The sequence below is a fragment of the Pan paniscus genome, chromosome 18, assembly GCF_029289425.2.
Source record: "Pan paniscus chromosome 18, NHGRI_mPanPan1-v2.0_pri, whole genome shotgun sequence".
In the NCBI taxonomy this organism is placed as follows: Eukaryota; Metazoa; Chordata; class Mammalia; order Primates; family Hominidae; genus Pan; species Pan paniscus.
Genome location: NC_073267.2, coordinates 16,055,939 through 16,071,414, shown reverse-complemented (window position 1 = coordinate 16,071,414; position 15,476 = coordinate 16,055,939). Strand labels below are relative to the sequence as shown.

General features: G+C 52.2%; 2 protein-coding genes across 2 annotated transcripts in view; both read left to right on the top strand.

The window, feature by feature from the left end:
* Positions 1–11,808, top strand: part of LOC134729406 (BOS complex subunit NOMO3-like) — a 12,623-nt gene extending 815 nt beyond the window's left edge. Inside the window, exons 2-7 of the mRNA XM_063598423.1 lie at positions 4,676–4,850; positions 6,230–6,371; positions 6,669–6,800; positions 8,200–8,336; positions 10,644–10,788; positions 11,405–11,808. Coding sequence (XP_063454493.1) covers positions 4,731–4,850; positions 6,230–6,371; positions 6,669–6,800; positions 8,200–8,336; positions 10,644–10,788; positions 11,405–11,673 — 945 coding nt within the window. The 5' untranslated portion in view covers positions 4,676–4,730 and the 3' untranslated portion in view covers positions 11,674–11,808. The remainder of the gene's footprint in view (positions 1–4,675; positions 4,851–6,229; positions 6,372–6,668; positions 6,801–8,199; positions 8,337–10,643; positions 10,789–11,404) is intronic.
* LOC134729405 (polycystin-1-like) overlaps positions 11,794–15,476 on the top strand; it is a 5,733-nt gene continuing 2,050 nt past the window's right edge. Inside the window, 8 exon segments of the mRNA XM_063598408.1 lie at positions 11,794–12,025; positions 12,321–12,477; positions 12,654–12,906; positions 13,031–13,226; positions 14,724–14,837; positions 14,840–14,893; positions 14,980–15,123; positions 15,218–15,428. Coding sequence (XP_063454478.1) covers positions 11,794–12,025; positions 12,321–12,477; positions 12,654–12,906; positions 13,031–13,226; positions 14,724–14,837; positions 14,840–14,893; positions 14,980–15,123; positions 15,218–15,428 — 1,361 coding nt within the window.

Sequence of the window (15,476 nt, the reverse complement as noted above, 5' to 3'; positions counted from 1 at the left end):
TCATTATACTATAAGTACAGGCAGGGACATCTTGTGGTTGAATTCATGTGGTTTTACCATCATCTGAAGCAAGATTGTGTAGTGCCAAGAACTTGGGCTTTGGAGTCAGATCCCAGATCCACCTGCATGTAACCTGCAGAACAGCTTTAGACATAACAGGTGCTCACAAAACAGTAGCTTAGAAGGAGAGTGCAGGGTCTGCTTGGGAGAAGCGTGGCATGAGCAAAGTCAGGCAGTCTCACAGCAGCATGAGGTGGCTGCGGGTGTAAAGCTGGGTGCTACTGGAGCAGAATATACTGGCAGGTGAAGGTGATGATGAGGCCAACCCCATAGCACCTCCTCACACCCCACCGGGGCGTAGGGGCTTTCTCCCACTGGGGCCAACGGGCCGTGAGTGGTTTTGAGCATTAATTTAACAAGCTTTGATCATTGTTTTCAATAGGGCATTCTGAAAACAATGGCATGGAGTAGAGTGGCTTTGAAGGGGACAGGACTTGGGCACAGGAGGTCTGAAAGCAGAGACGACAAGGGCTTGCCTCGTAGGGAAGTCAGGGACAGACTGGTGAGATATTTAGGGTGCCCAGCTTGAGAGGTGTGATGGCTGGGGACAGAAAGAGAAGCCAGTTAGGTGATGAGGGTTCAGATTTGGCCACATTGGTCTGTAGGACCACTAGGTGGAGCTCTTCAATAGGTGCTTGGATGGATGGTCAATCCTGAAGATTCGGCTGCAGGTGGCAGCCAGGACCTCAAATATGTATGTGCAGGTAGAATTAGAAGAACAGTAGGCCAAAAACAGAGTGCCAGGTGGCCCAGGGGGGACCTAGGGAGCATGAGGTCATAGGAGCTAAGAAAGTAAGTTTGGGGTAGGAGGTAGTGCCCAACAGGGAGGTGCAGGGAGCTGAGCCCTGGTGAACACAGTCCCCTGGCTTGATCACTGAGGAGGCCACAGTGACTCTTTTCTGTAGACAGATGGAGGTCGAGGTCAAGGAGTCCAGTGGTGAATGGAAGACAGGGAAGCAAATTACCCTCAGAAAGTAATTCTTGGATTGAAGTCTTTCCCACCTTCCATAAACACTTTGTGCAATTACTCTAGCTGAGGCACTGAAAAATGCTTCGTACCTAATAATTAATCAAACTAGTGTTCCAGAGATGGGGCTTTCACCCTACCAGGGAGACAGACTGAAGACAAATACATCTGTGGCCAGGCTTAATGCCTCACACCTGTAATCCATCCCAGCACCTTGGGAGGCGGAGGTGGGCGGATCGCTTGAGCCCAGGAGTTTGAGACCAGCCTGGGCAACTCGGCAAAACACCATCTCTACCAAAAATGCAAAAAGTAGCTAGTTTCATAACCTGGTCTAAAAATAAATAAATAAAGAGATAAAAATTAAAAGATAACAAGATTTTAAAAAAAGACAAAAAAGACAAATACATTTATGCTGCTAAATTATGGCAAGTGTCGTGCAGGGAAGAGATCAGGGTGCTGCAAGAAGAGCTAATTTAGAGTGGGAGCTCTGCAAGGCTCTCTGGGTTGCAGAGACCTTAGTAGAGACTAAAAGTTAGCTAAAGCAAATCTTCCCTAGTAGAGAAGCAGCATGCTCAGAGGCCTGCATAGGATAGGAAGGACCTGAAAGGCAGTCTGCGCAGCTGGAGGAGGTGGGTGAGGTCAGGGAGCTCTGGGGCCTTGTAGCCTTGCTTTGGGATTGGGCTTTGCTCCCTAATGCAGTGGAAACCCGTTAGGAGTTGTCTGTTGGTTGGCCGGGCACGGTGGCTCACGCCTATGGTCTCAGCACTTTGGGAGGCTGAGGTGGGCGGATCATGAGGTCAGGAGTTCAAGCCCAGCCTGGCCAGCATGGTGAAACCCGGTCTGTACTAAAGATACAAAAGGTTGGCAGGGCATGGTGATGCGCGCCTATAATCCCAGCAACTCAGGAGGCTGAGGCAGGAGAATCGCTTCAACCCGAGAGGCAGGGGTTGCAGTGAGCTGAGATTGCACCATTGCACTCCAGCCTGGCCAACAGGGTGAGATTCCGTCTCAAAAAAAAAAAAGAGTTATCAGTTGGCAAGGGAGCGATAGGGATCATGGTACTTTAAAAAGTTTGTTTTTCTTCCTGGCTGCTGTGTGGAGAATGGATTGGAGGAAAGCCATGGTGTGAATGGAGGGGCCAGATATGAGGCAGTGGTGGTTGTCTGGAGGAGATATGGTAGTGGCCGGGCCCAGGCGGCTGGCAGGCGAGGGAGCGAGGAGTAGATGGATTTGGTAGGTCACATGGAGAACACACCCACAGGCCTGTGCTGTTGAGGTTACAGGTTTCTTATTTGAGCCACTGGGTAGATGGAGGAGGCGCTGTTCACAGAGATGGAGGAAATATATTTATTTTCTCCTTTAAAGTAGAGTATTTGGGTCAAAGAAAGAAAAATAGCATTTGTTGAACATTTTTGGAAAATCTGTTTTTTTTATTGGCCGACGTAGTACATTTGCCTTTTTAGCACACTGATACTTCTTACTATTTCTTTTCCTTTTTATTTTTTTTGAGACAGGGTCTTACTCTGTTGCCCAGGCTGGAGTACAGTGGCGCCATCTCGGCTCACTGCAGCCTCCGCCTCTCGGGTTCAAGTGATTCTCCTGCCCCAGCCTCCTGAGTAGCTGGGATTACAGGCTAATTTTTATATTTTTTAGTAGAGATGTGGTTTTGCCGTGTTGGCTAGGCTGGTCTCGAACTCCTGACCTCAAGTGACCCACCCGCCTCGGCTTCCCAAAGTGCTGGGCTTACAGGCTGAGCCATGGTGCCTAGTCTTCCTTTAAAGTAAAATAAAAAAATTACTCAATTTATTGTAAAAACAAACTCTTTGGCTTCTGTCCAAATGACTGTGAAAATAGATTTCTCTCAATATCCACCAATATTACCTGTTTCTGTCCATATATGTATTTAAACCCTGTTGAAAGAATTTATTGATACAAATCAATTTTTAAGGGCTTCAGTATAACGGAACCTTTTTCTACCACCCTTTTGGTTTATTTTTCCAAACTAAGCCAGTATAGATTTGAGGTTTAGGGAGAATAGGCACTTCTTTTTAATAAGAATATGGGCTAAAACAGATCTTATGGTTCAAATATTTACAACTTAAGGAGGCAAAGAGATTTGATAGGAAATAGACAAGGTGATGTGTCCCCTGACAGGTACACAAATCAAGAGAATATGACAGGTCCTTGGGAATGATTGTGTCAGTGTTCGCTTCCCATCCTTTTATTCTGAAAGTTCACAGTAGGGGAATGTGAGAACCAAAATGCATATGCTAGGTCAGGGATTGGGACACTTTCTCTGTGGAGAGCCAGAGAATAACTATTTTAGGCTGCGTGAGCCATACGGTCTCTAGGACCACAGCTGAGATAGACAATTTGTAAATGAATGGGCAGAGCGCAACACAACGACATTTTTGGACACCACAGTTTGCATTTCATGTAATTTTTACATGTGAAACATTATCTTTCTTTTTTTTTTTTTTTAACTTTAACCACTTAAGAGTGTACAATTCTTTTTCTCGGCTTGCAGTTCATCACAAACGGGAGGGGGGCCCTGACTTGGTCCTTGGGTGGTAGTTTGCTGACCCATGCTGGAGATAGTGAGCTCATATGGCTGGGCAGTCCCTTCACTCTGAAGAAATGGCTGTGTTTTTCATGATTCCTAGATTTCACATACACAATCTTCCACCATTTCCTTGTGTTTTCCACTGTTTTTTTATTTGAGGCGGAGTGGTGGTTCCAACATTTAATGTACCCCTAATTGTCAGAATCCAACATTCTTGATTATCTTTAAAAAGTAACTAATTTTTATCTAAAATGATTCTTGAAGATTCTTTAAAAGGAACAGTTGAAAAGACAACTGTGACCCCCAGCTAGGATGTACTATTACACTTTAACACACCAGCTGCTTCAGAAATGAAGACCAGCACTCCAAGGATGATGGTCGTTGTAGGGGGGCCTCTCATGTGTTATTCGAGGGATGCCTTGCAACACCTTACTCCTTATTTAGAATCTCAAATCTGAATCATTACCTTAATAGGGCTTTTCAGTTATAAGTTACATTTGTGGCTCCTACCTCCCAAGGAGTTCAATTTTAGCTTTGCATTTTTTAACTTAATTACCTTTTCTGTTCCAATCTCCCAGTTTGCTTTCATCCATGTATTATATATAATCACAAGCAAGGAAGACGTCATTGATAATCCTGACTTATTTGATGGCCTGGTAATGCCACAGTTTCTTAGGCAGCTTAGAGCTCTTGCTTTTAAGGGCTAGCCCACATTCTCAGTCCAAGGCCGCTCCGCTGTCAACGATCCAATTACTGGAAACGTTTTTATTATCTGCAGGTTTTCTTAAAATTGCCTCTGCGGTGGGGGATTGCCAGATGTCACCCGGAACACACAAACAGCCCCACTACGGGCCCCTGTTCTGTAGAAAGATGCCCAGTCTTGCTTCTGAAGGTTGCTTTTTAAAACCAGAATGAAGGTTGCTTTTTAAAACCAGAATCATCTGGACTGCATTCTGTCTCTTCATTAAGATTAGACTATTCTCAGGAACAAGGGCTGGGAGAGGGCAGCATCTTTTTTGGTCGATAAGAGCCTTTCCTGTTATAATTGAGTCCTTGTGCTGGAATGAATGGTCTTCTCTTTGCAGGTTCAGTGTCTGTGGTCAGATATCAATCATTCGCTTCCCCGACACCATCAAGCAGATGAATAAATACAAAGTTGTCCTGTCATCTCAAGACAAGGACAAGTCTTTGGTCACCGTGGAGACAGATGCTCATGGATCATTTTGTTTTAAAGCAAAACCAGGGACTTACAAAGTGCAGGTGTGTTGCATTGTTTTAAATTTAAAATGTTTTGAGAAAAAGCAGTGATTTTTAGAAGGGTTATTAGGTTGAATGGGGTTAGAGAAGGAGCATTCCAGTTTCCAACTTCTTGTTTCTAAGTCTTTACAATCCTGCACCAGTAGAGGAGAGTCAGATAGGCATCCAGCTAAAAAATAATGCCATCTGCCTCTCTTTTTTCCAGTCTTGATGTTTATTAGTATCAGGCTGCCAGTCACTCCTCTACCTTCAGGCTTCTGGCTGCTGTAGAATGTCGATGAGTCCAAGAGGACACCAAAAATGAACTCTACTAATGGCAGCTCAAAAATGGCCATAGTGCGTGGCTTCTGGGACCCCAGGCCAAAATGGAGCTTCCCATTTCCTGCTTTGCCTTGACTTCAAGATGGCTAGGCAGGGACCACGCGACTTATCCATTCAAGCAGGCCGAGAACGGGGAGACGGTCTGGCCTGTGGTCTCATCACCATGGTGAAGGCCCAAGCCACAGCTGGCCCAAGCAAGCAAGAGACAGGACAGAGCAGAGGTCAGCCCACCATGCCTTTCAGTGCAGTGGCCCTGCCCTTGGGGAGAGACTGTTTCCGTGGGCTCTCACCCATCAAATCAGCAGCTGCCCTTCCTCCCTGTGGAAGAGCAAATAACACAAAGGGAGAGGGCCGAGAAGGTTCCCTGTTAGACTCTGCTCTCCTCTAGGGCAAAGTGGGGTCCCTCCCTCTGTGGGAAACAGGGTAGGAGATTGCGTTCTCCCTGCTTCCACAGAACAGCGTGGTGTGTGGGTTGACAGCTGCCTTTATTAGATGGTAGCTGGCTTCTTGCGAAGACGTCCACATTGACAAGTCTTTGGAAGCCCTTTCGGAAGCATGATGGACTTCTCCAAGGAAGGGCAGTGTCGTCTTTACTAGGGATGAAAGAGTTGACCGCTGCTACCTTCACCTGTTCCTCCTCTTAGCCCATGAAAGGCACACAGAACAATAGGAGGAAGAAAATGACTTAATTCCACCAAAGTGTCATCCACATAGTGTTGACAGGTTCAGAGCTTATGCTACAAGTGATCCGAAGCCGGGAAAAGTGACTGGGATGTAGTATGGTTTCTAGTATGTAAGTGAGGCGTGTCCGCGTTGCGTGCCTGTGGGGAATTAGGCCAGATAGACTTTTGTTCATACACGTGGGTCTGTTGAGGCTAATTTTTCATCTGGGTAGAACTGTGCTTACTTCACGCAAGTTATTCGTGGATTTGTTGTGATTGTAAAATCGGCCTGGAAACGAACCTTTGCCCTTCAAAATCTCTTTAGCCTTGGTCCCCCTGTAGGTCAGGGGGAAGATCTCCCCGAATGCAGCCTCTAACGTTCCATCCACGTTTCCACAGGTGATGGTTCCTGAGGCAGAAACCAGAGCAGGGCTGACGTTGAAACCCCAGACATTTCCTCTTACTGTGACCGACAGGCCCGTGATGGATGTGGCCTTTGTACAGTTCTTGGCATCAGTTTCTGGGAAAGTCTCTTGTTTGGGTAAGATATCACTGGAAAGTAAGAACACTTAGTTTCAAAGAAGTCAGCCGGTAGGAGTGGGATTTGGGAAACTTTTCCTTTTGCCTTTGTTGTTTGCTACTGATCACCTGCGTGCGAGGGAGGCTTCTTGGAGTCAAGTGGGTGCATGTTAGCTTGAACGAAGCACCCCGTCTGCCTCCGGCCACTGCCTCTTAGGAGCTCAGCAGTAGCAAGAAGCTATTACATAGGGTTAGGATTCGAACCTGTGCTGAAGCCTTATAAGGGGTCACATGGGGCCCTCCCTTCTTTTCCCTGCAGACACCTGCGGTGACTTGCTGGTGACTCTACAGTCCCTGAGCCGCCAGGGTGATAAGCGGAGCCTCCAGCTCTCCGGCAAGGTCAATGCCATGACTTTCACCTTTGACAACGTGCTCCCTGGAAAATACAAAAGTAAGAATTGGAATGCAACATCCTGTGGCCCTCACACACTTCTTGTCTTTGTAAACTTTCTAAAACTCAGGTCTCAAATTGTATCATGACCATGTACCTTTCCTTGCTTTAAGTCGTCTTTGCCTCGTGACCTTGATGGCATTATTTAGCGTTGGACAAGCATGGAGGAGTCCAGGCCCTGAGCTGACCGCCACCTTGTCTGCACAGCCCACTGGCTGCTTCTGTTAAGGGAGGGTGCCCCGACGTATGGCATTTTATTTCTAAAGGCCAGAAAAAGGAGTGTGAAATAGTTCCACTGATGTGTTCTACTAACTTAGCAGTACTGGTGCTGAGTACTGGCCATGGCAAGGTACTTGACCTCCCCGAAACTCAGTTTTCCCATCTGTAAAATAGACGTAATAGAACCTTTCTGCAGAATATAAGACTAAAAGAAGTAAAGTTTATAAAGCCCGTTGTGCAGAGAGCCAGCTAAGTAGCTGGTGCCCACAAAGGTTACTTCCCTTTTCCTTGCCCTTCTTAAGAAGCCACTTCTTGCCTGTATTTCTGCTTTTTCAGAAATCAGCTTGGGGCTGCTGGCAGTGGATAGCTTATAAAACAGACTGCTTTTCTGGAATTATATTAATATTTTCTGTTATGGCAGGGCTTGGCAGACTACAAAAACTGCCTTTTTTATAAGCATAGTTTCCTTAGAATACAGCCTTGCCCATTTGTTTATGGATTCTCTATGGCTGCTCGTGTGTAACAGTGGCCAAGTCGAGTGGTTGAGGCTGACAAAGCATGTGGCCTGCAAAACTGAAAAGCGTTGCAGAAAAAGTTTGTGGATCCCCGAATACCTTACTTGCAGCCTGATCTTACAGGCCCCATTAGATTTCTTTCTTGATGTAATGGACATTGGTTCGAGTTTTTCTTTCTTTTTTTTTGAAATTTAGCCTCGCTCTGTCACCCAGGCCGGAGTGTGGTGGCGCGACCTTGGCTCACTGCAACCTCTCCGCCTTCTGGGTGCAGGAGATTCTCTTGCCTCAGCTTCCCGAGTAGCTGGGATTACAGGCATGCACCACCATGCCTGGATAACTTTTGTATTTTTAGTAGAGATGGGGTTTTGCTATGTTGGTCAGACTGGTCTTGAACTCCTGGCTTCAAGCCATCCAACTGCCTCGGCCTCCCAGAGTGCTGGGATTATAGGCGTGAGCCACCACGCTCGACTCCAGGTTTTCTTTTGCAGTAATTTATTCCAAATACTGCTAGTTATAAATATATGTATGTGTATATTTCTATCTTTATGTCTACATACACACCTGCTTTTTAAAATTAGTTAATTCATGATCATTGTTTCTGGTGGCGTGCAGGGAGGTGGTGTGCTCCACGCCCACGTGTCCGTTTTTGGTGTTTGCTTTTGCAGTAAGCATCATGCATGAGGATTGGTGCTGGAAGAACAAGAGCCTGGAGGTGGAAGTGCTGGAGGATGACGTGTCTGCAGTTGAGTTCAGGCAGACGGGCTACATGCTGAGATGTTCCCTGTCTCACGCCATCACTCTGGTATGTACGGCTTATGGATTCTCTTATTTGGAAAAACGCTGGCCTTGTGGATGTCAAGAAAGACTAACATCCCAGGCATATTGTAAACGTAGGCAAGTCAGGTTTCCTTTTCTGCCTCTCCACTCGCCCACCTGTTACGCAACGCATAATCAGGAAGCATTTATACTCTCTCAGTGGAAGGACCCCTGTATTTAGGAGGTTTCCTTTTCCTGGCCGTACGCTAAATCTGACTGGTGATTCGGGGTGGCCTTTGGTACAGTGCAGAGCACACTGGCTTTATATTATTAGGAATAATAGCTTTGGGTAAATTCATTTGCTGCTTCTCAGCCTCAGTTTTCACCGAAAATTGAGATCTTAATACCTACTTCTCAGGGTTATGGCAGGGCTTAAGTGAACCCTCTTAGGTATCAAAGTGTCCTTGGTGTACACCGCTCTGTACTGCCAAGTGAGTTTCTCTGATATATATATATATATATATATATATTTATTTATTTATTTTTATTTATTTTTTTTTTTGAGATGGAGTCTTGCTCTGTTGCCCAGGCTGGAGTGCAGTGGCGCAATCTCGGCTCACTGAAACCTCCACCTCCCGGGTTCAGGCGATTCTCCTGCCTCAGCCTCCCGAGTAGCTGGGACTAGAGGTGCGTGCCACCATGCCCAGCTAATTTTTTTTTTTTTTTTTTTTTTTGTATTTTTGTTAGAGACAGAGTTCCACCATGTTGGCCAGACTGGTCTTAAAACTCCTGACCTCAGGGGAATCCACCCGCGTTGGCCTCGCAGAGTGCTAGGATTACAGGCGTGAGCCATTGTGCCCCACCTTCTCTGGTGTATTTATTCCAGCACAGGGGAAGAAGCTGTAAACAGGATCTTAGCTTCTTGTTGACTGTGGTCTCTGTGGCCTGAAAGGCAGTGTGAAATGGGTTTCGGGAGCACCTCTGTAGATCCCTTCGTGAATTTCTATAATGTTTTGATGTCGAGCAGCGGCAGATGTCATCGTCAGGTCTTAGTTTCTCTGTAGAGAAACTGGAAGAATTGGAACTGGTGTTTCATGTGCCAGCTTACTCCCCTAACTGCTTAATTACAAAAACTCGACAGGTCGATTTGTTATAGGAGATCGATTAATATCCGGTTCATAATAAGTGATAGATATTTAGGAAACCTTTCCCTTCCAGCAGTGGAGTGGATTTCCAGCTCTCTTGTAATAAGATCCTTTTTTTTTTTTTTTTTTTTTGACACTTCTTAACCCCTTCTTTATCTCCTCCCACTGTCCCCTCACTCGCCGGGCCCCAGCCACAGTGGTCCTCTGCAGTCCCACACCAAGCTCACTCCCTCTTCGGGGCCTTTGCACATACTCTCCCCTCTGCCTGGAGTGCTGTGTCTTCTCCAGAAATACTTCTCCCTCTCCTCTTCCCCTCCCCTCCTCTTCCCCTCCCCTCCTCTTCCCCTCCCCTCCTCTTCCCTCCCCTCTTCCCCTCTCCTCCTCTTCCCTCCCCTCTTCCCCTTTCCTCTTCCCCTCCCCTCCTCATCCCTCCCCTCTTTCCCCTCTTCCCCTCCCCTCCTCTTCCCTCTCCTTTCTCCCCCTTCTCTCCCCTCCCCTCTCCCCCCTTCTCTCCCCTCCCCTCTCCCCCTTCTCTCCCCTCCCCTCTCTCCCCCTTCTCTCCCCTCCCCTCTCCCCTTCTCTCCCCTTCTCTCCCCTCCCCTCTCGCCCCTTTTCCCCCCTCCCCTCCCCCCTCCTCTCCCCTCCCCCCTCCCCCCTTCTCTCCCCTCCCTTCTCTCCCCTCCCCCTCCCCCTTCTCTCCCCTCACCTCTTCTCTCCCCTCCCCTCTCCTCTCCCCCTTCTCTCCCCTCCCCTCTCCTCTCCCCCTTCTCTCCCCTCCCCTCTCCTCTCCCCCTTCTCTCCCCTCCCCTCTCCTCTCCCCCTTCTCTCCCCTCCCCTCTCCTCTCCCCCTTCCCTCTCCTCTCCCCCTTCTCTCCCCTTCCCTCTCCTCTCCCCCTTCTCTCCCCTTCCCTCTCCTCTCCCCCCTTTTCTCCACTCCCCTCTCCTCTCTCCCCTCTCCCCTCCTCCTCCTCTCTTGTGAAGAGGTGCCTTGTGTGGTCGGTGCGCTGCATCACGTGGTCCCCAGGTGGAGGCCCTGGGTCATGCAGAGCCACAGAAAATGCTTAGTGAGGAGGCTGTGGGGGTCCAGTCAAGTGGGCTCTCCAGCTGCAGGGCTGGGGGTGGGAGCCAGGTAAGGACCTGTGTAGAGAGGAGGGCGTGTGCAAGGAGTGGGGCCAGGAGCGGGACTGGACACTGCTGGCTCCACACAGGGGCCCAGCAGGGAGCTCGTATGCCGCTCGTGCCTGAAGCAGACGCTGCACAAGCTGGAGGCCATGATGCGCATCCTGCAGGCAGAGACCACCACGGGCACCGTGACGCCCACCGCCATCGGAGACAGCATCCTCAACATCACAGGTGCCGCAGCCTGTGCCCCATGCCACCCGTCCGCCCCACGTGGCCCGTCCGCCCCATGCTGCCCTTTCCTCTGCCTCCCTCCTCCCCACAACCGCCTCGCCTTTGCCCCATCCCATCTTTGTCCCCCTTCCCTCCCCCAATTCCCATCCTTATCCCCCTCCCCCAATTCCCATTCTCCTCCCCCTCCCCCTTCCCTATTACCATCCCTTTCTCCATCTCTCTCCCCTTTTCTCCATTTCCCCCCCATCCTCCCCGTCCTTTTGTCCATTCCCCTCATCTTTCTTATCCCCCTTATTCTCCTTCCCCTCCCTTATCCCCCTTCCCCTCCCTTTCCCCCTGCTCCTCTTCTTCTCCCCTTTCTCTTTTCTCTACCCTTTTCCTTCCTTTTTCCTCCCTCTCCCCATCATCCCCCTCATCTTCATCCTCATCCCCATCCCCTTCCCCCTCCCCCTCCACCACTCTCTCTCCAACTTCCCCCTTCCTTCTGCCTGCGCCTTGCTCTCTGCCCCCTCAGGTTCCCCCTTTCTCTCAGCCCCCACCCTCCGGCTCCCCTTTTTGCCTGCCCCCACCCTCCCTCTGCCTCCCTGTCTCTGCACTGACCTCAGCCTGTCTGCAGGAGACCTCATCCACCTGGCCAGCTCAGACGTGCGGGCACCACAGCCCTCAGAGCTGGGAGCCGAGTCACCATCGCGGATGGTGGCGTCCCAGGCCTACAACCTGACCTCTGCCCTCATGCGCATCCTCACGCGCTCCCGCGTGCTCAACGAGGAGCACCTGACGCTGGCGGGTGAGGAGATCGTGGCCCAGGGCAAGCGCTCGGACCCGCGGAGCCTGCTGTGCTATGGCGGCGCCCCAGGGCCTGGCTGCCACTTCTCCATCCCCTAGGCTTTCAGCAGGGCCCTGGCCAACCTCAGTGACGTGGTGCAGCTCATCTTTCTGGTGGACTCCAATCCCTTTCCCTTTGGCTATATCAGCAACTACACCGTCTCCACCAAGGTGGCCTCGATGGCGTTCCAGACACGGGCCGGCGCCCAGATCCCCATCGAGCGGCTGGCCTCAGAGCGCGCCATCACCATGAAGGTGCCCAACAACTCGGACGGGGCTGCCCGGGGCCACCGCAGCTCCGCCAACTCCGTTGTGGTCCAGCCCCAGGCCTCCGTCGGTGCTGTGGTCACCCTGGACAGCAACAACCCTGCGGCCGTGCTGCATCTGCAGCTCAACTATACGCTGCTGGACGGTGCGTGCAGCGGGTGGGGCACACGCGGCCCCCTGGCCTTGTTCTTGGGGGGAAGGCGTTTCTCGTAGGGCTTCCATGGGTGTCTCTGGTGAAATTTGCTTTCTGTTTCATGGGCTGCTGGGGGCCTGGCCGGAGAGGAGCTGGGGGCCACGGAGAAGCAGGTGCCAGCTCTGGTGCAGAGGCTCCTATGGCCTTTCAGGCCCGTGGCAGAGGGTGGGCTCAGGAGGGCCATCGTGGGTGTCCCCCGGGTGGTTGAGCTTCCCGGCAGGTGTGTGACCTGCGCGTTCTGCCCCAGGCCGCTACCTGTCTGAGGAATCCGAGCCCTACCTGGCAGTCTGTCTGCACTCGGAGCCCCAGCCCAATGAGCACAACTGCTCGGCTAGCAGGAGGATCTGCCCAGAGTCACTCCCGGGTGCCGACCACCGGCCCTACACCTTCTTCATTTCCCCGGGGTGAGCTCTGCGGGCCGGCCTGGCAGGGCAGGGCAGGGCATCATGGGTCAGCATTGCCCGGGTTACTGGCCCTATGGGGACGGCAGGCAGCGAGGGGACTGGACCGGGTATGGGGGGACTCTGACATCCAACCTGGCAGAGCCTGGGCTCACGTCCACTGCCCCTTCCCTGCCCAGGAGCAGAGACCCAGCGGGGAGTTACCATCTGAACCTGTCCAGCCACTTCCGCTGGTCGGCGCTGGAGGTGTCCGTGGGCCTGTACACATCCCTGTGCCAGTACTTCAGCGAGGAGGACATGGTGTGGAGGACAGAGGGGCTGCTGCCCCTGGAGGAGACCTCGCCCCGCCAGGCCGTCTGCCTCACCCGCCACCTCACCGCCTTCGGCGCCAGCCTCTTCGTGCCCCCAAGCCATGTCCGCTTTGTCTTTCCTGTGAGTGACCCTGTGCTCCTGGGAGCCTCTGCAGAGTTGAGGAGGGCCTGGGTGGGCTCGGCTCTATCCTGAGAAGGCACAGTTTCCACGTGACCTCCTGGGCCTGGCGGCTGTGTCCTCACAGGAGCCGACAGCGGATGTAAACTACATCGTCATGCTGACATGTGCTGTGTGCCTGGTGACCTACATGGTCATGGCCGCCATCCTACACAAGCTGGACCAGTTGGATGCCAGCCGGGGCCGCGCCATCCCCTTCTGTGGGCAGCGGGGCCGCTTCAAGTACGAGATCCTCGTCAAGACAGGCTGGGGCCGGGGCTCAGGTGAGGGGCGCAGCGGGGTGGCAGGGCCTCCCCTGCTCTCACTGGCTGTGCTGGTTGCACCCTCTGGGAGTGAGTCTCGTCGCAGGCGTCAGAACAAGGCAGTTTTTGCAGTGCTGTGTGAAGGGCTCGTGTGTTCATCCTGGGAACGACCTTGTGAGCACTCACTGTCCCTGAGGACTAGGACAGCTCCCAGCTGGAAGTAGGTGCCAGTCAGTCAGGGTGGGCAGCCCACGTTCTGCACAGTAGCGTGGCCCCACAAGTGACGTGAGCATCGCTACCACTGTGGGAGACCGTGCATCCACCCGTGATCCTGACTGCATAGCTCGTCTCTCAGACGGAGGCGCCAGCACCCTCCCCGTGGCTGTTTCTTTAATACCTCCATTTTCCTTTCATTGGAATTGCCCTTCTGGCATTCCCTTTTTGTTTTCGTTTTTCTTTTTTTGGAGACGGAGTCTCGCTCTGTTGCCCAGGCTGGAGTGCAATGGCGTGATCTTGGCTCACAGCAACTTCCAGCTCCTGGGTTTAAGCCATTCCCCTTAAGCGATTCTCCTGAGTAGCTGGGAGTACAGGTGCACGCCACCACACCCAGTTAATTTTTCACCATGTCGGCCAGGCGAACTCCTGACCTCAGGTGATCCGCCTGCCTCGGCCTGCCAGAGTGCTGGGATGACAGGTGTGAGCCACCACACCTGGCCGTGTTCCCATTTTTTATTTCTGCGCTGCTTTCATCTTCATTTCCCAGTTCTTTCTTTTGATTACCTACTTTTAAAAACTGTCGGCTGGGCGCGGTGGCTCACACCTGTAATCCGAGCACTTTGGGAGGCTGAGGCAGGCAAATCACGGGGTCAGGAGATCGAGACCATCCTGGCTAACGGTGAAACCCTGTCTCTACTAAAAAATACAAAAAAATTAGCCCGGCGTGGTGGCAGGCGCCTGTAGTCCCAGCTCCTCGGGAGACTGAGGTAGGAGAATGGCGTGAACCCGGGAGGCGGAGCTTGCAGTGAGCTGAGATTGCGCCACTGCACTCCAGCCTGGGTGACACAGCAAGACTCCATCTCAAAAAAAAAAAAAAGAAAAAATACTGTCATCTGGGTCTGTCACTGGGAGAGGAGGTGACACAGCTTCACGCTTTGCAGTCTGTGCATGAACTGAGGGACGGGTGTGTGGTGCGGGTCACCGGTTGTGGCGTGACTGAGGCGTGGACAGGTGTGCAGTGCGGGTCACTGGTTGTGGTGTGGACTGAGGCGTGTGCAGCCATGTTTGCATGTCACAAGTTACAGTTCTTTCCATGTAACTTAATCATGTCCTTGAGGTCCTGCTGTTTATTGGACAAATTGCAGTAACCGCAGCTCCTCGTGTATGGCAGAGCCGTGCAAAGCCGGGACTGCCTGTGTGGCTCCTTGAGTGCGCGGAGGCCAAAGCTGAGATGACTTGCCTGGGATGCCACACGTGTTGGGCAGCAGACCGAGCCTCCCACCCCTCCCTCTTGCCCTCCAGGTACCACGGCCCACGTGGGCATCATGCTGTATGGGGTGGACAGCCGGAGCAGCCACTGGCACCTGGACGGCGACAGAGCCTTCCACCGCAACAGCCTGGACATCTTCCGGATCGCCACCCGCACAGCCTGGGTAGCGTGTGGAAGATCCGAGTGTGGCATGACAACAAAGGTCTGTGCGGACCCTGCCAAGCTCTGCCCCTCTGCCCCCGCATTGGGGTGCCCTGGGAGCCTGACCTCCCTCCCGCGCCTCTGCAGGGCTCAGCCCTGCCTGGTTCCTGCAGCACATCATCGTCAGGGACCTGCAGACGGCACGCAGCACCTTCTTCCTGGTCAATGACTGGCTTTCGGTGGAGACAGAGGCCAACGGGGGCCTGGTGGAGAAGGAGATGCTGGCCGCGAGTAAGGCCTCGTTCCATGTTCCCACTCCGTGGGAGGTTGGGCAGGGTGGTCCTGCCCCGTGGCCTCCTGCAGTGCGGCCCTCCCTGCCTTCTAGGCGACGCAGCCCTGTTGCGCTTCCGGCGCCTGCTGGTGGCTGAGCTGCAGCGCAGCTTCTTTGACAAGCACATCTGGCTCTCCATATGGGACCGGCTGCCTCGTAGCTGTTTCACTCGCATCCAGAGGGCCACCTGCTGCGTTCTCCTCATCTGCCTCTTCCTGGGTGCCAACGCCGTGTGGTACGGGGCTGTTGGTGACTCTGCCTACAGGTGGGTGCCGTAGGGGTCGGGACAGCCTCTTCCTGCCCAGCCCTTCCT